General features: G+C 44.0%; 1 protein-coding gene across 5 annotated transcripts in view; it reads left to right on the top strand.

Annotated features, from left to right (window-relative positions):
* Window positions 1–2,123: 2,123 nt before the first annotated feature.
* The window catches only part of EVA1C (eva-1 homolog C), a 56,754-nt gene continuing 31,417 nt past the window's right edge, over window positions 2,124–27,460 (top strand). For 3 of the 5 annotated variants that reach the window (XM_082043133.1, XM_082043131.1, XM_082043130.1), the window contains exons 1-4: window positions 2,124–2,589; window positions 19,614–19,810; window positions 23,201–23,324; window positions 26,329–26,481. In XM_082043133.1, coding sequence (XP_081899259.1) covers window positions 2,463–2,589; window positions 19,614–19,810; window positions 23,201–23,324; window positions 26,329–26,481 — 601 coding nt within the window. In that variant the 5' untranslated portion in view covers window positions 2,124–2,462. The remainder of the gene's footprint in view (window positions 2,590–19,613; window positions 19,811–23,200; window positions 23,325–26,328; window positions 26,482–27,460) is intronic. The other 2 variants (XM_082043132.1, XM_082043134.1) reach the window with 2 other exon arrangements.

Here is a 27,460-nt window from a genome sequence, read left to right as displayed (position 1 = left end):
TGAGTACATGATATTTCTCAGTGATTTTTGATGTTTTATATGTTCTTCTGCATTGTTTGTGCATTTGTCACAGTTCCACTGTCTACTCAGAGTCACATACAACAGTTGCCATTGTTGACATCTATGCTCCAGGAATTAAGGAGCAATTCACAGAGAAGAAGGTGAAACACCTCCTGTTAGAGCTATAGCAGGTGGCCTGAATACGAGAACTGTCTCCAGGAACTGTACAGGGACTGAGGCTCTGGCATCCTGAAGCCATAGATCACCTGACTGCACTCACTTGAAGCTATTGTAGATATGTAGTTACGGTAGACATGGCAGGTAGACAAGAAAGTTCACTGTAGTCATCTAAACACCTTTCTAGAAGATCCATGTGTGATCCATGCTTCTTTTATGGATGGGTAAAAATCTATGCCACTTATAACATTCCCCTGGCATTAATTTCTACCTTTGGTGGAACTGACCTCTCAGTTCGAGTGCAGGAAGTGTCAGATTAAATGACCAGGTATGGCAATATAAAGGGAAAAATTGAGAGGAGTAGGCAGGAGACTCCCACAAGTCTCCTTCCAGTACCACAGTTGGAAAGCACAGGGCAACTGGTTCAGTTCAGAGGCAAACACTGTCCTTATCTGAAGCAGCCAGAAGGAAGAGCTTCACACACCTGGCATGCTTGTTTGCAGTTGCAGATGCTTCAGAGCTGTTCTATTTTATCCTGTTTTTTCGGCATCTTTGATCCCAGTTATCTGAATTCAGTAAAACTTGATGCAATGTCCCTGACCTCAGGCAGGTTCATGTTAAACTTGGTTTGCTCTTATCTGCCCAGGACTAAGGAAACTTGGCTATAATATGTGTGTTACCCAGTTGTTGTTCTGTGTGTGAAGAGGGAGAGGGTGAGGAAAGAAAGTGGACTCAAATTCAAACATGAAGTTCAAGCTGGTCAAAGTTCAGTCTAACCTCCAGAAAGAGGTGCCAAAGTTTGGAAATTCAAACCTGGACAGGATCCAACTTCAGTTGGAGCAGGAGGAGAGGAACGGATTTAACAGAATTAGTTTGGTTCCGTCATCTCTCACCTATTCATGTTTTTTTTTTCAGGAGAAAGATCAGTGTGAACATGCATGACAGGATGTAAACAACTTGATGTTCTTCCCTACCCACTTTATACTCGAGCACATCCCCAAGGCAGAAGATGCTTTTATGCCCTGTTTCCAGTGTTGTTTCTAGGCTCTCTTTCCCAAGGGCAGCTCTTACAGGAACTAGGAAATTAGTATCCTGATTTATTTCCTTTAGTCCGCTATACCTTAAAAGGAGATTCAAATTATATTTGATGGTGGCTTAGCAGGTTGTAACGACAATTTGTTTGAACTTCCCACTGGTTTACTTTTCAGCCTTTCAAAAGATTTCAGGGAACAACCTGAACTCTCTCAAAGTAACGTCAAGATGTTTTCTCACTTTGCAATGCAAGCTTTCAGCAAGCCTACACACTTCAAACTCAGCTATGCTGAACTACACGAGTCTTAAAGCTAAGGGCTGCGATAAGGTGTTGTCAGGCAACAATATGAGGAAACGGAGAAAGGGAAAGTTTCTTTTGCAACATGGAAGAGTCAGGGCCATTTCTTAACACAGCTGTTTGCCCAGTGAAATCTCCCATGCAGGGATCCTGCCGGGCGTAGCTGTCAGCTGGGCTTTCCCCAGAGACCTGTGAGACAGCGTCTGAAGACAGGAGGCTGGGCTGGAGGGGTAGATTTGGCAGGGTCTGAAGAAGAAGGTCTGAAGGAGGGGAGGCAGGGAAATTGTGCTGCAGGGGACAGGGAGTGATGTAGAGCATCTTGCATCTGTATTGGGGATAATACAAGCAGGGAAAATATTGTCACATGAGTCAGGGTGTGCGTCTTAAGTCCGTGACAGCTGTCTATCCATTGCCAAGCAGAATGAGGGGGGAAGAAATAAGTTGAACACAAAGCCCTCCGCACAGGGTGTGAAGGCGAAACGACGCCCCTTAGCCAAGAGGGAGGTGCCGGGACCTCGAACTGCCCGGAGAGGGGTGGAGAGAGCCGGGGGAGGGCGGGCGAGGTGCAGCCGGGTCTGAGTCAGCCCGGCCCGCACGATGCGCGTTGAGGGCAGTGCCAGGCACGGCGCCGCCGAGGAGTCGCTTCCCTGCCCCACCGCCCCCGGGGGCTCCCCCGCAGCGGCAGCGACGCGTCTCCCGGGACCCCACGCCGACCGGGACCCACTCCCGCCGCGGCGGGGGGCGGCTGCGCTGCGGCCTCGGCCTCGGGCAGGGCTGCTCCGCCCTCCTCCTCCTCCTGCGCCCCGCCGCCAGCGCTGTCCCGGGGCAGCCGGCGCTGCCCCGCGGCGGAGGGTGCCCGGCGGGCCGGGGGTGGCAGCGCCGCCAGCCGGGGCCAGCTCCATCATGTGAGGAGACGGGTTTGCCCCCCCGCCCCGGAGCTGCCCTCTCCCGCACCATGAGGGACGGGGATGCGGGGCAGCACCCACGCCGGAGACAGGTAGAGCCCGGGCGGCTCCTCCGCCTCCTCTCCTGCCTGATCCTCGTGTGCAGCGCGGAGGTGGCGGCGCTCGCCGATTTCTCAGGTACGGGGCGGGCCGGCGGCGGCGGGGGAAGGGCCGGGACGTGGTGCCCGGGGCTGAGGGTCGCGGCGTTAGGGCTCGGGGCTCTGCCGTGGCGGCTGCGGGGCTCGGCGGCGGCCGCCGAGGCAGGAGTAAGGCACCTGCGCCAGGGGTCTGGCGGCGCTGCCGGCTGCCTCCCCTCCGTGACGCCGCCGGAGCGGGGAGCGGCCGTCGCACCCCGGCACCCCCGGCCGGGCGCGGGTATAGGGTGCCGGGGCCACCTGCCTCCTGCGCTCCCCGGCCGGCTGGCGGACCCCGCCCGAAACAGCTCGGGAAGCTGCGTATTGGACGGGTGAGCTCTAGGCACGGCGTGTCCCGGGGCCCGGACACGGGCCTGGACCCAGGGGAGCAGGGTCGGATGATTCAGATGTGCCGGAGCCGCGGTACCGTGTGAAGGAGGGAGGAAGGAAGAGAGGGGTGAAGGACTTCCAGAGGGGTCAGGTGGGAAGGGACGTGAGGACTCGGAGTGTCGGTTTCTTCTGAGCTGCGCGGTGGGAAAGCCACGCGTGAATCGGCCAGGGCCTGACGCGAAGTGCGTGGAAGTCCCTGGAAATGTTCCCACTTTCTCCTGGAGACTTGGAGTCGGGCCCTGAGTGAGCCGTCCCTAACTCCGGTAGCAAACAAACGCTGCGCTTCTCTCTGCTGGGAGAGCGTTTTGGCTGGTAGCGCTGGGATGGTGAGAGTCGCTTCGAAGCGAGCCGAGGGACTAGTTGTCATTCAGTAATAACGTATGTGATCTCTGCAGGGGTGCTGTCTCATTGCAAAATGTTACGACTGTAGAAATTGGAAAGATGTCCTTGTTTCCAGCAGAACAGAGAAGCAATTTTTCTTTTCTGATTGAGAAAACCGCACTCCTGTAACTTTTCTTGTGCTCCAGGACATCTCACTGCTGTTAGAAAATGATTTAGAAGAGCGGTTTCTCTCCTTTATGTATTTCACAATAAGCACAGCATATTCTTGGCAGTTGCAAGCTTAAGGAACTGCCTCTAGGGCAAAAAACAAACCTTACCCTTAATGAAGAGAGGAGAACTTTCCAAAAGTCAGTTGAGTGCACCAGAACAGTGTTAGTATATAATTAATAGTCCAAAAGTGTTGTTATGCATATTAATATAGTTAATGTTAATACAGTTCAAAACGCTGGTGATGGTTCTGCAGAAACTATTTTCTCAGCCATGGGAAAATACAGTTTATGATTTTATTATTGTGTCCAGCTCTGTAAGCCTGAACATTTCTAAATAAGCAACCTCCAAATATAAAGACCAGAATTATATACTTGGATAAACTACCTTTCTTCTATTAGATTCTTTTCTACATGTAAAGGCTTTGAAATGCTTGCTATCTCATTCTTCAGTGTTTTTTTGGCTTGACTGCTGGCTTGTAGATGTTAGTTTTGGAATCACGTAGTAGTTCTCCACAAGAAAATAAAGTAAATGTTCGATTTTTTCCTTTCAAATAGCCGCAGAGTTAAAAAATATCCCTTCATTTTATCTAGCAAAGTTCCTCTCACAAAAGTCTATTCACATTTCAAATGAAGTTATTTAGATAAGGTTATCCAAGATACATTTCAGAAGTGCAGCTGTATTCAGTGTTTCATTGTGTACTGAACTTTCTGAATAGGTAGAATGACCAAAGTAAAATCTCTGTCTCACCTCAGAGATCAGCATTAAAAATGTCCTGTGGACAATTTAGTAAATAAGTTGTAGAAAAGAAAATCCGATTCCAAAATTCTTGCCAGACTGGGAAGTTTCCAAGCCTGAACAAATTATGCTCCCATTTCCTTTTTACTTTTAACGTGGAGATGTAATCCAGAATGACAGAAAAGTCCAAGATGTTATGCCAGCCTTTTAAAAAAGGGTATTCAGAGCACACAGAGAAGTTTTTAGCTACTTCAGAAGTAGGTGCAGTGGGCCAGGAACTGTCAGAGGTAACAGGGCATCCTGCAGTGCCATCCCCAGTCTAATACCTGTTGAAGAATTACAACAAGCTCCATAACAGCAGCTTCAAGCTGAGCTTCTAAAAGTTCTTGAATTTCTTTCTTTGCACCCTCCCTCAGCAGGAACAGTGACTTGCTTTTCGTAAGCTCTGCTGAATTTACACAAAAACAAATCTGCCCGGTTTAAAGGGGCAGCGCCCAGCAGCTGCCAAGGTGCGGGCAGCTCCTGGGGGATTATCCCGAGGGATGAGGAGCGGGGAGCTGCTTCCCCCGGCTTTAACCCGCCACCTGCGCTTCTTTCACTCTTACAGAAAGGGTCAGGTCTAACTCTGCCCTTCTGAGGGTAAAGCTTCCAGGCAGCAGGTTACAGGTTTCCGTGTGATGGCAAAAGGAACTGAGATCTGGACCGTTAGTGTGCTCAGCACAATTTGACCTGACACTGGGAATTTAGGAGTGCACAGACAACTGGAAGTCCAGTGGCTTAAACTTTTCCTCCTTTTCACAGATTTCAGGCTTTTATACTCAGATTATCAGGTGCATGCTTTCTTGGCTCATGGCTTTTTCCACTCTGTGTGCTTCCAGCATCAGATCTCTACCTCAGCAGCCCAAACTCTTCCTCTCTCCTTCTCCCCTTGCCCCCCCCATTCTGACAGCTTTTTCTAAGCACTTCCCAGCCTGCTGTCAGATTGCAACAACTGCATGTGGCATCTCTGTTGTTCTCCTAATGTGTATATTAAATTGTGCTAGCAATTCTAACCCGCCCAGAGTCTGTTTGTTAATCACAAGACCTAACTGCTGCTTGTAACAAGGCGGTGATGACCCCTCTTGGGACTTGTTTGATGTTTTGGAAAGGGGAGCAAGGAACAGTGCATGTGGATAGTGAAGGGTTATTTTTTTTTCTTTTTTTTAATGTTTGACTTGTATTTATTTCCCCATTTAGAAAACTGTGGTTATTTTTTATGGATCACTTCACAGAACAGAAGCAGTGAAAGTATTACAGTACTTATTCCTCCCTTTTCATAAGAGAGAGGTTGGTGGCTCTGGCTGCAAGTAGAAACTCTTCATTTGTGTATTGCAGGTCAGTTGCCATTGTGGTCTTGTTATTACTCTTGCCCTTACAGGACATACAGCTGCAGGTTCTTGTTCTCATATGTTTCTCAGTCTGGCTTTTAACTATGAAAAGGTTTCTTTGTTGGTGGGTGTTGGGTTTTTTTTTGAGCGAGACATTTCTTCACCATGCACTAACATTTCATGAACTGGTATGTGAACTGGTGTTTTATAGGGAGAAAAATGTTCTGAAACAAGACGCCAGCAGCAGAGTTCTAAATCAAATTCTGTGAGGAGGACTTAGTGTCAGTAAGCAAAATTAGTTTCTCCTTTAAATAACAGGAGATATTTGAGGTAAAGGAATGTCAATACACATGATACTTGAAGATCTGTATAAGCTATTATTTTCTAGCAGTTTGGTGGCAACAAAGAACATATTTAGTAATTGCATTGGTTATTGAAAGTGGAGGTTTACCCTGAGGTTTGCAGTTCTGTAAGGTGGAATCCAAGCATGTATGCCCAAATTTGAAACTGCAAACTGGGGGTCCGGAAGAAGAGAGATTTAATCCACAGTTCTTTCTTTACATCTTCATGCATGTTGGTTTGATCCTACAGCTAGAGAATTTTCTTTTCCCCATGCCTGCTCTTCAAAAGACATCTAAAATACCTTTTCACCAAAATAATTATTCATGTCCACAGTTTCGTTCCTACTTGACAAAGCTCTATCCTCACATTGTTTTTCCCAGTGATTACTTGCAGCTTTCACATTTCAGATGAGGTGCCAGTCCAGAAGAATGGACACTGCTGTGAATTTTGCTGATTCTCTCATCTCTGGGAGCCTAAATCCTAAATACTCTGTGCTCCCAGGAGGCTGTCAGAAGTGAAGAGGGACACATTTTTCAAGAAATCAGGGCCGCATGACAGTTATTTCCTCACAGCTCCTCTCTGTTCAAGGACTGTTTCCCAAACCAGGCAAAATAAGGAGCTGGCAAGACCAGCAAACTTATATCCTGTACTTATATTGGTGCAATAGAAAGCCCAGTGGTCTGATACCACTGCTGCTGAGGGAGGGTTGGTTTTGCTGGGGCTGGTGGCATTTGCTCAGGAGCGTGTACCTTCCCAACAGCAGGAGCCACTGCTCCCTCGTCTCATCTCCCTGCCCTCCTTGCTGGCAAAAGTGACCTGTTCTCTTCTGGAAAAAAAATCCTTCTCCCTGGCAACACTGAGGAACACCCTTTCGCCTTTTTCTGTACTGCTTTCTTCCTCCTCTTCTTCTTTTCTCCATGCCACTTTGAGCTTAGGCTCTCAGCTTGAGCTGGCCTCCTTTGCTCACTTCATCAATCTCACTCTCTTTACCTGAGTCCCAGCCAGGTTTTCTGGGCAGCTTTCAAGAAATGTGGCTGTAACCGAAGATCAAAAATGAAGTAACTGTGTGATTGCATAACTGGGCTGAAGAATGACTTTCTGGATGTGAACAGAAAAAGCAGCCGCTGCTTAGGTAGAAGCTTTTCATCTTTGTCTGCTGGTGTCAACTTTTCTTTCTTTTTCCAGGGCAGTTCAGACAGAATTAGGCATTGCTTTAAATCCATAGACTTGATCTTCTGACCCAACAATAGAAAACAAATGGATCTAATGAAAGAACAAACCAGTTCACCCAAGAAATATAATCTGATCTTGTGGCCTTTCTGCATTAAAAGTTTCCATTAAGTTCTGTGGCATTCACCCCTCCCAGATTCCCCCAGGCAAAAGGAAAGCAAACCAATGCTTGGAGCAAATGCTTTGTTTGTAATAAGGTGGCAGGATCAATAATGACCAACCACAATGATGCAGAGGGTTTTTTGTTGGTTTTGTGTTGGTCACATAAAATCCTGTATAAATTTTCCCGAGTCGGTTCTGTTGACTCACCATGGCAAGTGGAGCTTGTCCTTTGACCAGGATATTTAAAGAGGTGCTAAAAGGAGTGATGTCAGTGATGCATCTTCTTGATACTGCTTTGTAAATGTCAAATGCAAATTTTGGTTGCTTTGTTTAAAGAAAAACATTTCATTTTAGAAACATGTTTCACTTCAGTAAGATGGGAATTAAAGTTCAAAGTAGTCTGGTTTAAAGTTTCTCAAAGTGGAATGGGTTTGGATTTGGGATTTGTTCTGCGGAACAAAGAAGTGTGTGTCAGAAGTGAGATTTTTAGTTTAGATCGTGGTGCTGAGATTCAAGGTTTAGTTTCAGACTTGTTGCTGCAGTTCTCACTGCTTTCCTGACGAACTGTGGGTTATGAAATCCCATTTTAGATGTGGATTTTGCATAAGATTTTCTGTTAGATCCACTGATCAGATTTAATAATCCTTGTTAGAGAAGCAAAATCTTTGGTTGTAAAGTTCCTGCACATTTTGTGAGCATCCCCAAAAAAGGATGCTGCTCCAGAAGCTTCCCCTGAAGTGAGTTAAAACATAGTGTGATGCTTCTGCCCCTACAACAGATGTTAGGAAATTCAAGCATGAGAACCAGACCTAAAGGAAACATGACTTTCTGAGGGCCACTGCTCAGAGACCAACATGTTTGAGTCTGTCTTGCAGATTCTTACTGCACCTTTAGGGCAGGGACTCCTTTTGTTCTCACTGTGCAGACTGCTGGCACCTGATACATCATACATTATTTTTATTCAAAATAAATAGCAGGGATTAGCTCCCCCTGCCTTCCTATTCTATCTGCTGCTGATACCCTTCTTAATAAGACTGAGCTTCCAGACAGTCTCAGGTTTATTAGAGAAAGGGGCTACAGACTTGTTCCAAATAAATACTCAGATTTTAATGGAAGTGTCCCCAGACAGAGAAAGCACTGTCTGACCAGTTAGCAGTTATCAGAATTCTGTCATCTGCCAACCGTAACCTACAATTAAAATTGAAATATTTTGATACATTACCAAACACAGAGAAAATAGTGTCTTAAAGGGGGCTAAAGAGCAGAAGGAGGGGTGATTGTGCCTTATTTTTCAGCATTGGTGAGTCATTTAGTCTGAATTTCTGTGCATTTTAAGAGTTTTGTTTCAAAGGTCTATTGTGTGGCTTCTGGCAACAAATTAAATACCAGTGATGTTTGGCTCTTAATTTAGAATTAATTTTAAAACATCACTCATAACATAAGAACCGATTGAAAGCCTATGGAGGTCACTGGAAGGATTCCCAAGGATTTCACTGGGCTTTGGATAGGGGTTTCGACCCACAAATATCTGTTTATTTTTCTTCATTATATTTATACTTGGACAGTAAAATAAGCATTAATTTTTCAGAATTGTTTTGCAATTTGGGACTTTTCATTTCCTCAGGCTAGAACTGAGTTGAGGAAGATGAAATGTTGTAAAGAAAATCATCAGGCTGTGAGGGTAAGGATGAGGTTTTTGACTTTTCTGACTTGGACCCACTGTGCTATGAGCCATCCTAACACTGTAGATCTGTGGGCTGCCAGAGGATGGACTCAGTGATTCAGTTGGCAAGTTCCCTTATCTCTAATTTATCTGGTTTTTTGAGTGTCAAATATAAATGGGAATACAAAAAATGTAGACTTTGAGTCAGAGTTCTGCTTACAAAATCAAACCCCATCTGTTTGTTTTCTGAAGGGCTGGCAATGAACAGCCCCCCTGTCTCAAAGTTTGCATGGGGGTTCAAGTCAATAAATCCAAGAAGAAATATTTTTCTCTAGTCCCCAGGGTTCTCCTACTTGCAGCCTTTGGAAAGATTATAACTTTAGTGTCTCTTGGGCATAACGATTCACTTGTTTTTTCTCCAGAAGCAGTTGCCACCCGCTGAGCCTTTCTCTTGTTATTTCTTCTTCATGGCACTAGAAGAGGCTACTCTTGTCTCCAGTCAAAAGAAGGATTTTCTGGCAAGGGCAGAAAGGAGCGTCACAGTCTCTCTTAATGGTGTTGCACCTCTTATCAGCATGTTGGGATAGGAGGGAGAAAGTCTTCCTTTTCTACTATAACAGTTCCATATTAAGTCCCAGGACAAGTGTTTGCCCTTATGGCTTTGTGGAATAGCTGAGGGAAGTGTAACCGGCCATAACATGGAGTTTACTACAGACAAAAAGTCTTTGGGGATCAGTAATAGTTTGCCTCTTCCTAACACAAGAAGGGAAGAAGGAAATGAAAAGAGAAAGTGAGTGAGAAAAAGGAAGCACATAAGGATCTCTCAGCCATTGGGATACAATGAAAAGAAGCATCTCTTGGGAGACAACACAAGGCAATATGAAACTGTATATCTGGAGGAAACAGAGAATATCTGTGGAAGGATATGAGAGAGAGAATAGGCAGCTGGTCTGTGAGTGCAGGATTCATGGATTTTCACACTCTGGAAAAAATTAATACACATAACTGCAAGTGTGAGCTGAGTGGCATGAATAGCAAGAGGTTATGTGTTTCCTGGAGAAACAATGACCATTTGGCATAACCAAAAAGCCACAGGAGATCTGTGCTTTCTTCGTGATATCTTGGTTTTGTTTTTCTAAAAAATGTCTATGACTTGCTTTCTTGTGTATGCTGCTACTCACTGAATAAACCCTGTTCACATACTAGTGTTTGAGTGGGTTCTTAGGCTAAATTATCTGCTGGTTACCTGAGTCCCTTCTCTGGCTTAAGTGTAACCAAGCTCTTGCTTAATTTGACCCTCAGATTTAGCAGACAGTGAGACTTAGGTTGAATAAGAAGGTCACAATGCAAGTTACGATCCATGAGGCATGACTATGAGGGAAGAAATAAATCAAAACACTTTCCTTAGTAAAGCACACATGTTCATAAAACAGTTCATGGAAGACCTGACTGAGGTCTTCATTACTGATGCCTGCTTTGGTTGCCAAACTGTCCCGAAAACACTTTCACTTTTAACTTAAGCATGTTCTTATTGAAGGCTTAATCCTTCATCTGTCATTAAGGCCAGTGAAAACAAATTGCTCCATGAGCAGCAGGCTGATTAACTCCCCAGTAAATGTATGCTGTCCCTTCAGCAGCCCCTTGACTTTTAGCATTAGTAAGGGATTGAGTTGGAAGTGACAGTTCTTATTTCAGTCTGTCTGCTCAGGCTTCAGTTTTCATGAAGCTTGTAGGAACTTTATTTCTTTGAGTCCTGTGCCCCTCAGGTTTGAAACTGGCCATGGAGCTTAAAAGTTATTGAGTAAAGCAATGGCAGATGATGATCTCATAAGCTTCGTCCCCTTTAGAAACAGTCAACTGAAAACTCACAAGGTTTGATTCTAAGAAAAGTAACAGTTTTGGATGCTCTGAAACCAAACTAGACATTTGGAAATTGGAACATTTTTTATGGTCGCTAGCTTATCAGTGAAACTAGATTACCACTAGGTTCTCCAAACAAACATCTATCCCCTTGTCAAAAAAGTTTAGATAATATAAAAAAATACAGGGATTATGCAAAAATTATTGTCCTTGCTTGGCAAACCAGCCTTTCATGCCATCTCCTGCTGTACAAGCAAGAGGACGAAGTTAGTAGGGCAGCAGTCACTCATAGGAGTGTTGAGAGGAATAGTGGAAAAAGGCATACTGGAATAAAAAAGGTTATGGAGGGAAATTAAATCAAATTAGTGACTATGCAAGACAGCATATGTTAAGCAGGTATGGATTTTTATGGGCATCTGCTGAGTGAAACTGTTACGCTGACTTCTGAACAGTGAGCACAATAAACAGTGCTTCTGCCTAAGGGTACTTTTTACTGATAAAATATGGTAAGAGGAAGCCTGGCTAGAATGACTCAAACAGTATGCCTACAAGGCATTTGGATGAAAAAGCATAAAATTATGGGGCAAGAAACATAATGCTGAGAATTTTAGGAACAGTGTCTTTCGTGGATAACATTTTGCCCTCTGTCACAATTATTAATTCTAAAAAAGATCTGTCACAGAGAGGACTTGCAGCAGCTGAGGTGAGAGACTGAAGAGAATTCTGAAAGCCGTGACCCTGACCTGTACGGTCTGTGGCACAACTGCTTCTGAAGACCAGTGGAGGGTATGGCAGAGGGGATGCGGGGGGAAATTTAAGGGTTTGTTTCTCTTCAATTCTTCCTTCGCAAACCAATGGAGAAAATATTGCAGGGGAAGTACTGCAGCTGGATCCCAAATGTCGATAAATATCAGATTGATGCTCCTAATGGTGTTTCTAATAGGCTTTATCAACAATTCTGTTATTACCGCATGAGATCTCTTCCTTCAGACTTGCAAGTCTTCCTTGTGTATTTTTAATGTCTCTTGGCACAGTTCTTCATAAAACTGTGGGAGATGATGTAGATTTATCAAATGGATTAGCCTTCTGGGACTCCCATAACAATATGTGTGCTATTTCCATCTATTTTGATCTAAAATGGATTTTTATGTCTTTAAAATGAGCAAGCAAATTGCTGTGCTAATTAAGCTAGATTGAATGATGCACAGGAACTAATATTACTGAACGGGTATATAAAGGCCCAATTCTGAGTATCCTCGTAGTCTGTGTGCTACTCAGCTTCAGACTCTAAAAATATTACATTGCAAAGCTGCTGTCTTGCCAAAAAGACATTGCATCAGTCAACACTGAGATTGCATTTAATGTGTGCTAGGCATTAGACTCACAGCTTGAAATGCTCTTCTCCTTGATGCTTCCATATGGTGAGGTTCATGCCAGTGCAGTGAGACTGGGCAGAATATACACATTTCTTTTTTACACTGATGCTGACAACTAAAAAAGGGCCTTAAGGCCTTGTGTTAGTGTCTTCCACCATAAGGAATGAATCCAGCAAATCTGAGTACCCTGTAGTGTCTTGTGCCATGCACTGGAGATGTAACACATCATTTTGCTGACCACGTCCAGGCTTTTTGGTAGTCATATTTTTTTAAACTGAAACTTTCTATGGTCCCAGTTTTTCACTGTTTTTAAGAGGAAAAAAAAAATCCAGATTTTCATACCTTCAGGTTCACTGCTGCCATTATTGTTGCTATTCAAAGCAATAACACCAGGGGCAAATGTTGAGTATAAAAACCATAACATTTTAAGAACTTTATTTCACACAAAGTGGTATCTGTTTACAACCTTTACTTCCTTAGGCCAGCTATTTTTGTCTGTCATTGTCATTACAGTTATCAGTCCCCCTTTGCAAGAAGAAGTGATCAGTAAAGATTAAAGTTTTGTTCAGTTGCTCAGCCTCAGTGTTTTGTGTGTTTTTCTGGTGCTGTGTTTTTTTTAGTTGAAGTTCTTTGTCAACACAGTGAGTGCTGTGACTAATTTGGCTAATTCTGGAAGAAAGGATTACGCTTGGAATCTGCATTGGTGTTTTGAGTCTCAGTAAAAAAGTTACAAAGAGTGAGTAGTCTGGGTTATGCAGGCAGTTGAGTGGGATGATACGTTCTGGCCTTCAAATCAATGGGATCTGTTTATTGCGGTATGATTCAGGCTCAACTTCTGAGCCTGTCTGTAACATCTTGTAGATTATTTTGTATGCAGAGCACCCAATACAATGCTTATGAGTGTGTGTCTTGGATAAATGGGAAAGCTCCTAGTGAGGCTTTCACACAGAGGCGTAGAGATGTTGTTTGAGCTCTGCAGTATTGCCAAGTTTTTCTAATTTAGGCAATCCTCACAATAGTTGGCATTTTCTGTAAAGTTTCCTGTTGTTTTAAAGATTCACGTTTATTATTTTGAAATAAAGACAGAGGAAACCCATAGTCCTGGTCATTGCAGAATAATGCTTGAAGAAGTGACTGTCATTGCTAATTACACCCCTTTCCCCCCCCATATCTCCCAACAACTCAGAAAACAAAGAGAAAAAAAACATCAGTTTTAAAACCTCAAGTTGTCTAAGGATTTTTATAGGGCCTGTGTAGGATTCTGTATGCTTAGGGTAAGAAACCCCAAAACTCACAAGTCTTCTGGTTTCTCAGTAGCTGCACATGCAGCCATGACCTGACTCCCTTCATGCTGGGACAAGCTGTGGTTGTGCTCCAGCAATCCCTGTGTCCTGCTTTCCAAGGGAAGGGAATCTCCTCATGTGCTGGCCGGAGAGAAGGTAGCAAGTAGTCCCCTAGCACGCATGGGACCAGGACTTTGAGGTGTGTTGTAATCCAAGCACAGCCTCTACCTCCCATATTAGATATTCTAAAAAAAAAATAATCTTAGAATTGACAACTGACATCTTGATTAATGAAACAAATGCAAACGAAGAGATTCTGAACAACAAATAGTGCCCCAAAGTGCCTGTAGCCCAGGCAATGTGCTGGGTTGATGCCTAAAAGTGACACAATCCTGCTGTCGCATTTGGACGGTGGCACAACCCCGCTGTCTGTTTTGGATGACCTGATTTAATTGTGCCAGTTGAGAGAAATGCAGAAAAGGAAGCGTGCCTCAGAAAGAGCGATGTATCCATTCAACTGTTACAGTCCTCTCTCTCCTGATGATCACAGCTGTTATTAATTGTAGAGACAGTAACTTATTTTTTTCCCCCCTAACCTTACATTGCTGTTCAGCTAAATTTGCTGCCTCCAGGGAAGTGTCTTTCTGTACCAAATTTGGTAAACAATATAGGGATGCTCATGTTCTCGCGACGATGAAGTTTTGTACCAGAGTGACTAGAAGGCCGCGCTGCACAGGAAAGGTGGGAAAGCAACTGGAAACTGCTCCCTCCTTTGCAAACGCTGCTCTGGGACCAAGGTGAGAGGCAGCAGCTACCGAAAAAAACTTCATTCCCTTGCCAAGCACAAGGCAGGCAGTGCCTGGTACATGAGGAAAGGAAAGAAGCTGGAGGTTTTGAGGGGAGAAGCCAGAGGAAATCATGACTTCTCAAGTGGGAATCTCTTCCCGCTGTGGCTGTGAGCTGCCCATTTGGCACTGCTCATTGCAAAGGGCTGACCGCTCCACCTGTGTCTACAAAGTGTGGTGCATAGTAATAAAAAATGCAGGTTTACGTGGACTGCCATGTGAGGCGAGCAATTCAGATACTAGTACGTCACCACTACTCGTATCAGACAACATTAAGTTTCAGCCAGTTTCCATTACTATTTTTATCCTTTATTGTGTGCAAATACACAAGCAGAGTCATTTTAAATGCCACTTGGAAGGCCAGAGAGCATGATGTCTTATTTTCACCAGTCCATCTAATGCTATTTTTACAAGTGAACCATATTGCTTATACAGATTGAGAGCAAGTTTTTTATAAGGGCATTTTTTAGAAGGATTGAATAGTTGCAATTGTTGGAGAAAGGTGCTTAGATACTGGATTAGGAATTTGCAGGATCAAAGTAGCAGTTAAGATGCCAGGGAACTCATCCAAATCACAACATAGCTGATATTCTTTAGGGAATACTGGGCTGTTTTGTGTACAGTACTCTTGGCTCCAAGTAACTTAAAACCTGAAGAACTGAAATGATTACAAATATCAGGCTAAATCTTTCAAGGTGTTGAGTGTCCACAACTCACGTTAGGCTGAATACTCTTTTACACTGTGACCCTTTATGCTATGATGGCAATGTCAACGGCATTCAGTGGCAATAAATGCCACTGGAGGCCCATTTATGGTATCTGACCGTAGCAAAGTCACTTGGGTGCAATTGGGCGTTCGGCCTATTTTCCTGGCAATACGCAGCACCTTTCAGGATCATGCTAACAGAGGGGTGGCTCTGGCAGGAGAGCTTGATTATTGGTGGTCTCAGTTACACAGAAAATGCAGGGGATGGATTTGTTGCGGTTTTGTTTTGGCTTGCTTTTTCTTTTGTTTGTTTTTGACCTGTGAGAAGTTGCCTCATTTCTGCTGGGCTGGTCTCCTTGAGGTCTAGACTGCAAATACAGGGCATGAAATTCTCTCCATCCTGACTTTAGTGCCAGCGCTCAGACTGGGTTCAGTGAGGTGAGGAACTCACGTCTTTACTGGGCTGGAAGGTGTGTGTAGCTGACTCCTGCCCTCTCTTGGGCTCTATATGTGGAACAGCAAACACAGTAGTGGAGTAGGCTTCGCCTTTCTCCAGACTTAGTAACTGATAGGGGAGCTGAATTTTCCCATCCAGTTGCACAGCTGGAGCTGGAAAAGATGCCAGAGAGCAGAAATATTTTGTTTTCCTATCATTTATTTAGAACACTTACATTTAAAACCCGTTTTTAAACTAACTTGTCTTTTATTAAAGGTTTAAACACAGCAAAACATGTGAAAGTGAAATAGCGTGAACAAACTCTCAAATTTTTTTTGAGAAATCTAATTTTTCTTTTAATGATACCAAAAAAAAAGTCTTTCTAGTCCTGATTCAGTCACCAAAACAAGAAAATAAGGTGTTTTTTTTCTCTGTTATACTTAATGGCAATAATGTTGCCGTCACCACAGTGGGCAAAGCAAGGCTTCTGAGGAGCAGATGCTGGCTTTTGTCTTTAATTAGGCCAATTATATGTTTGGAAAAGAGGCAAAGATGGGAAAATTATAATGTTGTAAATTAAAAAGGTACATATGTAGTCATGGTCTCAGTTTTTAAACTTCTAAAAATCTTTTCTCAAATAAATCAGTGGAAGCTCTTAGTTGCTTTCTCATTACTTAATATGTTGCATTTGAAGAATTTTGTTTGACCTGAATGTGGTTGATTTTAGAGAGAATTATACAGAATTTAATGCATGTGTAAGAATAAGGCAACTATTCAATTATAGTTATTTTATCCACATTAATAAAATGTTTGGCTAATAGTAGAAGAATTAGAAAACAGATTTGCTTTGATTGTAGTATATTGGGTTGTCATAAAACTCATGGGGGAAAAAGTGGTTGTGGGTGTAATTTCCATGTATTTATGGATGAGGGATGAGGAAAGATATTGCTTCATTTGTAGACTATTTTGTATTCTTTATCTCCCCTGTCCCTAATGCCTCTTCCTCCCCTTCACCCACAAACCTTTTCCGGTTAAAGATAAATTGCAATCAAGTGTGACAAAGTGGTGGAGATATCAAAGCTTCCTAAGTATAAGTGAGGAAAGTCTTTGAATTAAATTGCTCCTAATAGTTTCCCATCACAGCAGCTAATTCGTAATGGTCAAAGGTATCAGCCTGTATGTTTCCATTAAATTATTCTGCACAACAGAGAGAACGGCAGTAGAGGTTAAGTTCATAAATATTTGTGGTGATAACAGAAATCTTGGGTAAAGAGACAATATATGGTGAAATACAACTCAGAAGAACAGCTGTCATTAGCTCTGCTGCTCAAGGACCTGTTTATTAGGAGATGTGAATGGCTGGTACTGCTGGACAGCTGTATGCAGATCCTGCCTCTCCCCCTCCTGGTAACACCGACAAACGCTCTAGCAAATACAAAACTTTTGTGTATTGTACTTCTGGGTTTCTGTCCAGCACATATGGTGTCCAGCACTTCACAGTATCACAGTATGTTTGGGATTGGAAGGGACCTCAGAAGATCATCTAGTCCAATCCCCCTGCTGGAGCAGGAACGCCTAGGTGAGGTCGCACAGGAACATGTCCAGGTGGGTTTTGAATGTCTCCAGGGAAGGAGACTCCACAACCCCCCTGGGCAGCCTGTTCCAGTGTCTGTCACCCTTACTGAGAAGTTTCTTTCCAAATTTAAGTGGAACCTCTTGTGTTCCAGCTTGATCCCATTACTCCTTGTCCTATCATTGTTTGCCACCAAGAAGAGCCTGGCTCCATCCTCATGGCACTCACCTTTTATATACTTATAGACATTAATAAGGTCCCCCCTTAGTCTCCTCTTCTCCAAACTAAAGAGACCCAGCTCCCTCAGCCTTTCTTCATAAGGGAGGTGCTCCACTCCCTTAATCATCTTTGTTGCCCTACGCTGGACTCTCTCCAGCAGTTCCCTGTCCTTCTTGAACTGAGGGGCCCAGAACTGGACACAATATTCCAGATGGGGTCTCACCAGAGCGGAGTAGAGGGGAAGGAGGACCTCTCTCGACCTACTAACCATCCCCCTTTTAATACAGCCCAGGATGCCATTGGCCTTCCTGGCCACAAGGGCACAGTGCTGGCTCATGGTCATCCTGTTGTCCACCACGACCCCCAGGTCCCTTTCCCCTACACTGCTTTCTAATAGGTCATTCCCCAGCCTATACTGGAACCTGGGGTTGTTCCTGCCCAGATGCAGGACTCTACACTTTCCCTTGTTAAATTTCATTAGGTTATTCCCCGCCCAACTCTCCAGCCTGTCCAGATCCCGCTGGATGGCAGCACAGCCTTCTGGCGTGTCAGCCACTCCTCCCAGCTTGGTGTCATCAGCAAACTTGCTGATAGTACACTCTATTCCCTCGTCTAAATCGTTAATGAATATATTGAATAATACTGGCCCCAGTACTGACCGCTGAGGCACTCCACTAGATACTGGCCTCCAACTAGACTCCGCACCATTGACTACCACTCTCTGGCTTCTCTCCTTAAGCCAGTTTGCAACCCACCTCACTACTCTATTGTCCAGACCACACCTCCTCAACTTAGCAACTAGGATGCTATGGGAGACTGTGTCAAAAGCTTTACTGAAGTCAAGGTAGACCACATCCACTGCTCTGCTATCATCCATCCACCTTGTTACATTCTCATAAAAGGCTATGAGGTTGGTCAAGCATGACTTACCCTTAGTAAAGCCGTGCTGACTGCCCCTAATAACCCTCTTATCCTTGATATGCCTTGAGATGGCACCAAGGACAAGCTGTTCCATTACTTTCCCAAGGATGGAGGTGAGGCTGACCCGTCTATAATTACCCAAGTCCTTCTTCTTGCCCTTTTTGAAGACTGGAGTGACATTTGCTTTCCTCCAATCCTCGGGCACCTCTCCCGTTTCCCAAGACTTGGCAAAGATGATGGAGAGCAGTCCAGCAATGACTTCAGCCAGCTCCCTCAGCACCCGCGGGTGCATCTCATCTGGACTCGTGGATTTATGGATGTCCAGACTACTTAATTGCTCCCTAACCCAGTCCTCATCAACTAAAGCAAACTCCTCCATTGACCTGGCTTCATCCGGGGTCTCAGGGGTACAGGGCTCCCCAGGACAGCCTCCGGCAGAGTAGACAGAGACAAAGAAGGCATTCAGTAATTCTGCCTTCTCTGTATCTTCTGCCACCAGGGCACCCACCCCATTCATCAGTGGGCCTACATTGCCTCTGGTGTTAGTTTTATCTGCTATGTATTTGAAAAAGCTTTTTTTGCTGTCCCTGACCCTTTTCGCGTGGTTTAATTCTAAGGAGGCCTTGGCTATCCTAGCTGCCTTCCTACATCCTCTAATAGCAGCCTTATATTCCTCCCAAGTGGCCAGCCCCTCCTTCCATGACCTGTAAACTCTCCTCTTCTGCTTGAGCATACCCAACAGATCCCTATTTAACCACGCAGGTCTCCTGGCTCCCTTCCTTGACTTCCTACGTGTGGGGATGCTCTGATCCTGAGCGTGGAAGAAGCAATCCCTGAATGCCACCCAGCTATCTTGGGCCCCTTTTCCTTCAAGCAGCCTTGCCCATGGGATTTCCCCCAGCAATTGCTTGAGAAGGCCACTTACGGGCCACCTTTCCTCTGTTATCGCAGCATCTGATTCAGCGATACAGAGAGAATCACTTTTATTATCGCTTGTGTGAAACACAACTGCCTAGGAGCCCAGAAGTGCAAAGCATCAGTTTAAGATGAGGTGTGAGGAGCACCTTAGCGAGCTGGATTGCAAGAGTCCAGCCTGCAAATCCAACTAATAGCCCTTCCGACCTCTGCAGCCATGACTGGCAGGGACCTGAGCCAATTTATTGTCTGTGAAATGACACCTCTGACGCGGTGCCGGTGCCAGAGTGCTGGTAGGGCTCTGACTCCCTGCCGCGCCAACTCTTGTTTTGCAGACCTGAGCGTTACTAGCGTGTAGAAGTTGACCCATTCAGGGAACTATGTGGTGTGGCAGTGGGCCATACGGGTAACCTTGAATACAATGCCCTTTCCAGAGACTGATTGTGGTTTTCTTATTATCTAACGAGCTTGTCATTTCCTGTACTAGTTGTAACAGAGCTGAATATTTTCTAGGTTACCTAACCAAACTTCTGCAAAATCATACTGCCTATGCCTGCGATGGGGAACATTTGAGTCTTCACTGTCCTCGGCATTCAACAATAAGTATTCAGTCAGCATTTTATGGGCAAGACTACCACATGTGTAGTACTCAGGAGCCTGAAACCAGGATGACAGAACCCGTAAACTGTGTGGCACCCACCTCTTTGCAGGTATTGCACGTTGTAAAGGTTCTTAATGCACAGAATGTTTTTGATGGTTTCCATGCGGTGAGCTATGATGTGTGAGAACTGCAATTATTCACAACATTGAATGAAATGACATCATGTCTGTGTCAGATTACCATGAAAAGTATTAAAACTGAATGGATTTGTCTGGCCAGCAGGATGTTACCATAGGATTGTGAAAGCTTTGTGGATTGCCTTCTAGTTTAAAAAGTCTTGCTTTGGAAACCTTCTTCCCAAAGTTCTCTAGAATAATGAGTTCCCTTCTAATCAAGGGCTGGTCATGACTGAGCAGACCAGTCTTAATCCATCATATGGTCTCTCCTTGTCCCCAGGAGAGGATACAAACATCTGATGGAGCTGGGTTACAAATCCACTGAGTAAGATGGCGTTCTATTTGATGTTTGGCTTGTTCCATGTCTATCTTCACTCATGAGAAAGGCACTGTGACAGCTAAACATCAAATCCTTCTGCAGATGGCTGCATTTCTGTGAATACATTATTTGTATTGGTAATTTCCTATGGTTTGTCTTCTAGGCTCACTTAAGTGTAGCTTAAAATGATTTCTACTTCACAAATTATTACTTTCTGCTGTGGAGATTTTTGTAGCAAGACCTAGAAGGTCTGACTTACTGCTGTCAAATGTTTGTTTCATCATAGTGAAAATGCCTAGTGTCAAGCCAAATTCAGTAAATCATTGCAAAAATGAGTAGTCAGTAGAATCTGCGCATGTTCTGTTGGTGAAGCTGTTAAAAATGCTCTATGGAAGCTTTGATGAAGCTTGCAACATTGGTGCTTGCAGCCAACACATTGCTTCTTGACAACGTGGAACGTTTGTTGCCACTAGTGAGCTGAAGAGTTAAACAGAGTGCTTTGGTGGTCGTATCCTCTCTCCAGAAACAATATGAGCTCAGTTTTCTAAGTGTGGCTTGCCCCTGCTATACTGCAACTTCTGAAGACGTGCCAGGCATGACCTATGGGCCATGTGAAAGTACAGCTCCCTTCTAAAAACAGTAGGCCAGATGCATCCTTGATGTCATTTTACTGACTGCACTGAAGTGACACCAATGATTTGACCTTTGCGAGGTCTCTGTGGGTAGTTTTTTCCCTTGAATATCATAAACACAGCATGGAATAACTATTGTATAACCTATCATCGTCATTCAGGCACTGTCGCTGATCAAAGGCCTGAAGGCATTTTGACGAGGTCATGAACGTGAGAGATACGAATGCTCTGCATGTCACGGAGTTCCGGTTCTGTCAAGGAGAAGCGGCACATCCTGTGAACTGATTTCTTAGAAAAGAGCACCAGTGATCTCATCCCTCCTCCCTTTCCCTTTGGAACCACATCTGCAGTCTGCATAATTGGGCATGATGCTACCCTGCAGTCGGGAGGAAGCATAACAGGCATTTTTTACAGTGACCTCCTATTTAAAGGATCTCTACGAAGTTAGATCTGTCTCGAGATATTAACAGCCCAGTGCTGTTTCAGTATGAGTATCATTGTTTGCTTTTGTGGTCGCGTGTTTTTCTACAGCAACACGATAGAAAATGCGACTGCTCTTTACATTAAGTAGGAGACAATGCAAACAGATGCACAGGAGATGATTCAGCTCAGGTGCAAACAGAAGGTGACTCTGTAGGGCACAGCCATCTCCACTTGCTCAAGATGTAACTCTGTTTCACTGGCCGGTTCCAGAATAATCCCAATTAAGGAGTTATTTGTTTGACTTCCAGCTCTGTAAGAGAAGATTTGACTGATAAAATTAAGTCTGCTGTGCTTTTCCTTCCCTTTTAAACTCTTTAGAGTGCACTTAATGCTCAAAAAGTGCTGGATGCAAGTCCTCTTCTACCAACGGGAACAAAAAGGCAAGAGTGTTACAGGATCACTGCAATGTGCTGCCAATGTGGGTCGTTTCTGCTCGGGAGGGATTGCTTCCAGGGATGACAGGAGAGATTCAGCCACTGCCAGATTTCTCAGCCTGGAAACAAGAGTGCAGCTTGTGTTATCACAGTGGTAAACTTCAGATTTGGCCTTTTGGTATGACAGAGACCCCCTCTGATGAGAAACAAGGCCAACATTCCCATAGATTTTACAAGAGTACCTAAAACTATCAGAGAATGATACAGTTACTGCTGTCAAGAGCGGGGTGACCCAGAGATAGCACCCTCCTTATCACAGTCTGCTGTGCTTTTAAACATCAAGAATCCTGGGCACAACAACACAGAATATCCAAAACACAGTGTGTAGAAAGCCCTCTCTAAACTGGGCTTTGAAGGTGATTAGGAATTTCATAAGTATACTGCTGCATTTAAACTGGGGTTTTTTTAGGTGCTTTGGCTTGTGACTGTGTTAAGGTGGACTCAGAGTTGTCTTGGGCAATGTCTTTGTATTTTCTGTAGCTACAGCTCTGAAACCACTGATGAAGTGGGAACGCTAATGTGAGCATTAGCAGTACTTAATCCTTTTGCTGGACTTGGAGAGGGTCCACATGACACTTGTATATAACACTACTGACTTTTTTATTGTCCTCCTCTGTTGCCACTCACAGTGAAACAAGTACAGTAAGAACCACGGTATATTGCTGGGCCAAAAAATCTGGGGTAGATATGGCCTTAGAACAGCATAAAAAAAAAAAAAAAAAAGAAAAAAAAAAAGAAAAAAGACAAACAGGTTTAGGGTGGGTAGGTGCTTTTGTGCTATCTGATCAAACCAATTCTGAAATTTCTTCAAGTGGCAAATCAAGTAAATATCTGCAAGCAAGAAGTAAGTGCCCCTTAAGCAGGAGGTCCTACATATGGCTTAAAGGTTGTGCTTAAGTGTCACTAAGGGCACCAAGTCCTTAGAACTGTTTTAAGTGAAGATACTACAGAGCATGATCAGGTAAACTTAAGCAGATCAAGATGAAATGGTTAAAAAGACATCTTTTTGAGTTAGCATGCTTCACCCAAACATTGCATTCCCATAAATGTGCCTCAGGCTTGTCAGCAAAGGGGCTGGGGGCTGAGCATGTTCCCACTTGCTCTGGGTTCTGTATGGAGTCCCAAACGTCACCAAGGTGGTGGTGGCACACAGCAAGATCTGGCTGACCCACTTGGGGCAGAGGGAAGAGTGTCAAACTACAGCAAATTAGCAACATCCTAAGTCACCATGGTCATCAGCGTGATGAATGTGTTCCCATAAACTTGGCCATGACGCAGAGTCCAGTAGAGATGTGGCCTAAATCCAATGATACAGATGTTTCTTACATGTTTAAAGCAAAAAAGTTGTGAAGGAATGATTTGTCTCCTGTATAGAACAAAGTGCAACTAATTGTCTCATTGGTGTATAGTTTCATACCTTGTTTTCAAGCCTGTCCTTTTTGCCCGTTGTTCTAGAAAGTACTGGATGAATGCCAAAACCTGAGATCCTGCCAACTCCTTGTCAATAGTCGGGTTTTTGGACCTGATCTGTGTCCAGGGACCACTAAATTCCTCCTTGTCTCCTTTAAATGCAAACCTAGTAAGTAATCCACATGAGGCAAATGTGTTTTTGTGTGTGTTTTGTCGTTTGTTTTTGTTAAAATGCCACTGCACAAGGCTTTGCATAAATCCATGTGAAGCTTTGAGACTCTTAGATTAGTAGCGAATTGCTTTTTCTATTTTACCTTAGCACTTCATTGTGTTTGCAACTTCATTGTGTGTACTGCCAATTTCTTGACCAGTGTAGTTTGGCAGAGTCAGATGTCAGACATCAGACTAGAAAGGAAAAATGTTTTGGAAATTGTTTTTAAAGAGCTGGCAATGCTAATCTCATGTTAGAAAGATAGAGCTGAACAGCAAAAACAGGTGTTTGGGCTAAGGATCCAAATGATGAAGAGGATATCATAATAAGGAATATGCAAAAATGCTTAAGGAGGTAGCACCAAAGCTTTCAAGGATTCTGTGTTACTGCCTCCCATTTATAGAATAATGGCTGGAGGATACACATGCATGGCTAACTTTATCACAGAATTTCATTGTAGAATCACCTGTATTCTATGCGGTCAATTGATGGTGATACGTAAAGGGACACACCATGCCTCAAAGAGAATGCACTTCGTAAACATGAGAAAAGTGTAATCATCATGAGGTTTCATTTATTGGTGTTCTTTAATTGTTTTTCTTGTTGCTATTGTACATGAGAACAAGCCCCAGTAGCCCAGGGGCTCAGCTTTTTTTGGCAGCTAATCTGCAGTGTGGCTGAACTGGATCCCAAAGAAAATAGTTGGATGATGATTTATGGGTAGGTTCACCAGCCAACTCAGAAGTACCATCCCACAACTAAAGGAGAAAGCACAAAGGAGATTTTCTTTAATCAGAGCATTAAGATAGGCATCATTGGTGGAATCGGAACAGGGGTGGCAAGCAAACTGAAGGGCCAGTTTATGCAGAGTATTGAAGTCAGAGCAGAGATACGGGAATAGAGTGGGCAGATGTTACCTTTGGCAAAGCACTGACACAAGAACTCCCAATGAGATTTACTGGGCCAATCATCAGGGAAAAGAAAAGAGATGAAATTTAAAATTTTAATTATCTGTTTTATTACCTTAATAGTTTTTTGGGTTTTCTTCATGTTACAATTACTTCATGGTTAATAGTAGATAGATTTGAATATCATAGCTGTGTCTGTGTCATTAAAAAATCTCTTTTTACTAATCAAAAGTGGATTGGCATCCTGTTTGTTACTTTCATAAACTGCTTAATATTTTCCCACTGGAAATGAGCTACTTTGAATAAATAATCATATCTGTGGTCTGAATTTTACAAAAGTTGGTCAAAAGTGTATTTAACAACAAGTGCTGCCTTTAGAATTGAGAAATAGTCCAGTTCCAGTGCAAATTGCATGATTTCATGTGACAGGAAATTTATATTTGTAGGTAAGATACCAATATTGTTATGCTTGGCTGTGGAAAAACATCCTTTCTCAGGAAATCACTTTAATATAACTTTATTTTACAGTCTCCTTGCCTTCAAATGCGCACTTAAGCAATTGCCTGAATCCCTTTGTTTTTCATGTATTTAGAACTATTGTTGCTGTATTTCTGCAGAAGTCTCTTGTATTCCTACCCCTGTCTTGTACCACGTGTGGGTTTGTTTTGTTGTCTGTATTTCCATGGCCTCTCCAGCAACCACAGGGCACAGCCGTACAGACACACAGCCCAGCTTCAAGCTGTCAGCCCTTGGGCCAGAGCCTCTGTTTTCTTGGCATGATCCCCATGGGTGTACGGTGCTTCTGCAGAAGTAACAACCTGTAGTAGGCCAAGTAGTTTTAAAAATCACTGGGTTTAGGCTTAAACTTGTGACTGCTGATGAGCTCAAATGGAAGAAACTGGACTATTACCAAGAGCATTAACCCTTTTTTTTTTTTTTAAATCTGTTCTATTCGAGATGAAACAATAATGTTTTCTTTATTGAGTAGATAGGAGGTTTTTCTCTCTCCAGTTCCCCTAGCACCAACACTCACGCTCCACTCTCAGGGATACCACTCAGTAACAATAAGCTTTCCCTTTTCTCCTGCTCAGCTCAGGAACCTCCTTTTCCTGTTTTCACGTTTTCGAAGGACAAAAAAAATGGAGCAGAATAGACTCTTCTCCCTGGCCTTATCTTCAGTAAAAAGTTTTGCCACCATACCTACACCAGGAAGACTTGAGCACTAAAATGCTGCAAGCAGGGTGGCTGCTCAGGCCGGCAGGGAACCCCCTTGGCCAGATGGCGGATTTTAATGGGTTCCCCGGGAGGGATGAGCCGTGCTGTCTGGAGACCATCTCAGCAGCTTCCCCACCTCTGTGCCTGTGCCAGCCGAGAAAGGGAGGGGGTGTATTTTTCTCAGGCTCCTGATTCACATCGCCTTGTCAGCAAAAGCTTTCAAATGAGCCCGTGTGGGATAATCACGCCCAGGGAAACCCACTGGTCTTGGTGGAGCCATGGAAATAGAGCTGGGAGGACTCTGTGTCTGAGGATACGCAGCCCGTCCCCGTGCCTTTGTGCCTCCCATTCTTCAGCGCTCGCTCAGTGCTATGTGTGATGGCACGGGGTGATGGCAGCCCATCCCCATGATTGATGAGCGGTCGGAGGCTCTCGGCACTCCGGCGGGCATCTGAAGTAGGCACAGAATGCAACATTGTCCTGGGGGGAGACAAAAGGGAAGGAGGAGGCTTCTTCTGCTGAGCAGCGGTGGAAAGCAAGCCAGGAAATCAGGCGGGAAAGGGGGAGGCTGTTCCACTGGGAGAGGAGATTGGCAAAAATTAACTTTTTAATTCCTTTCAAAAACGAGCCGGAGGCTTTAGGTAGTCATATGGGAGCAATTCAGTTGGAGGAAACACTCCACTTTGCTGTTGGCTTTGCCTCTGGTTGCAATAGTGCCAAGTATCACTTGCAACAGAACTTGCAGAAAAGCTGTTTTCTGTCATTCTGCTATTTGCTATTAACAGTCCAGCCGAGTGAATTGCCTCATGCTACCATATTGTTGTTTGCTTCTATTTTAGCTGAATACAAAAGCAAATCAGCATGTGAAAACCAGGAACTGAAACTCCACTGTCAGGAGTCCAAGTTCCTTATCATCTACTCTGCCACCTATGGCAGATGGGCACATGAGGAGAACGTCTGCTCAAGAGAAGTGGAGCGTGTCCCCCCCTTTGGTATGTTTTTATGCTGTTGATAGACATTCTCTAAACAGGTGCACAGAGAAGGGGAGAAACAGATGGGGAGAAAACTTCGGGCACAAGGGCAATGGCATTTTGGAAGAGACAGTGGTTGAAACATGGAGAGATTATTTCTGGAAATCAAACAAATTGCCTAGTATGAGGGAGAAGCAAAGTAAGAAATGCAGACAAGTAATAAACTTTCATATAGTTAATCAGTCCTTAGTAAGGTTAACATCAAAAACTCTAGTTCTGTTGGCTGTCTTGAACTTAGGTGATGTTTACTAAATATCAGCTGTTGGCCTCTCTTCTTCCTCCAGCTTCAGGCAATGATTAGGCAACCTGAGTGTCACAATACCTGGTCTTACTGTTACCTTCTTCTCTGATCTCTCTTTCTGCCAACTCTTCCCTGGTTTAAGTGCAGACTGTAAGGCTAGAGTCCGTAGGTCAACGTCCATTGCTTTAGATGCTGCTGTATGACCAGACTCCAAGACTGTGCACAAAACTGAATGTGCCTGGGACTTCCCCCCGGCACCAAGTCCATGAGGCAGGAATGTCCTCTTTATGAAGTATTAAACTCTTCCCTCCAAAGCAGGGTGACTGCACGCAGGCTGCCTCTTGGGGCTGCTCCCTGGTCTGTGCTATGTCCTCAGCTGTGATGAGGAGTTACTGGGAGGACGCTGTTGGCCCAAGCCAGATGAGTGCAGGGACCACATTTATCAGAGCGGAGCACTCTGTTGTGATGCCAGAAACATGCCCCTCTCACTGCTGATTTACTGATACAGGTGTATCCCAATAGATATATTAATATATAATATTAATATCACTATATGAGTAGTTAACGTATAAACAATATATTAATGTTGCTATAATGTTAATATTACTTTGGTCAGACTCCGAACACTTTCAGGCACAGACTGTTTGTTTTTGAACAGGTAAAAGAACCCAAAACATCCTGAGTAGTTGTATGGTCTAC

This window comes from Streptopelia decaocto, assembly GCF_964273445.1.
Source record: "Streptopelia decaocto genome assembly, chromosome: 1".
NCBI classification, from domain to species: Eukaryota; Metazoa; Chordata; class Aves; order Columbiformes; family Columbidae; genus Streptopelia; species Streptopelia decaocto.
Note: the sequence above shows the minus strand (reverse complement) of the source record. Positions and strands in the feature narration are given on the sequence as shown.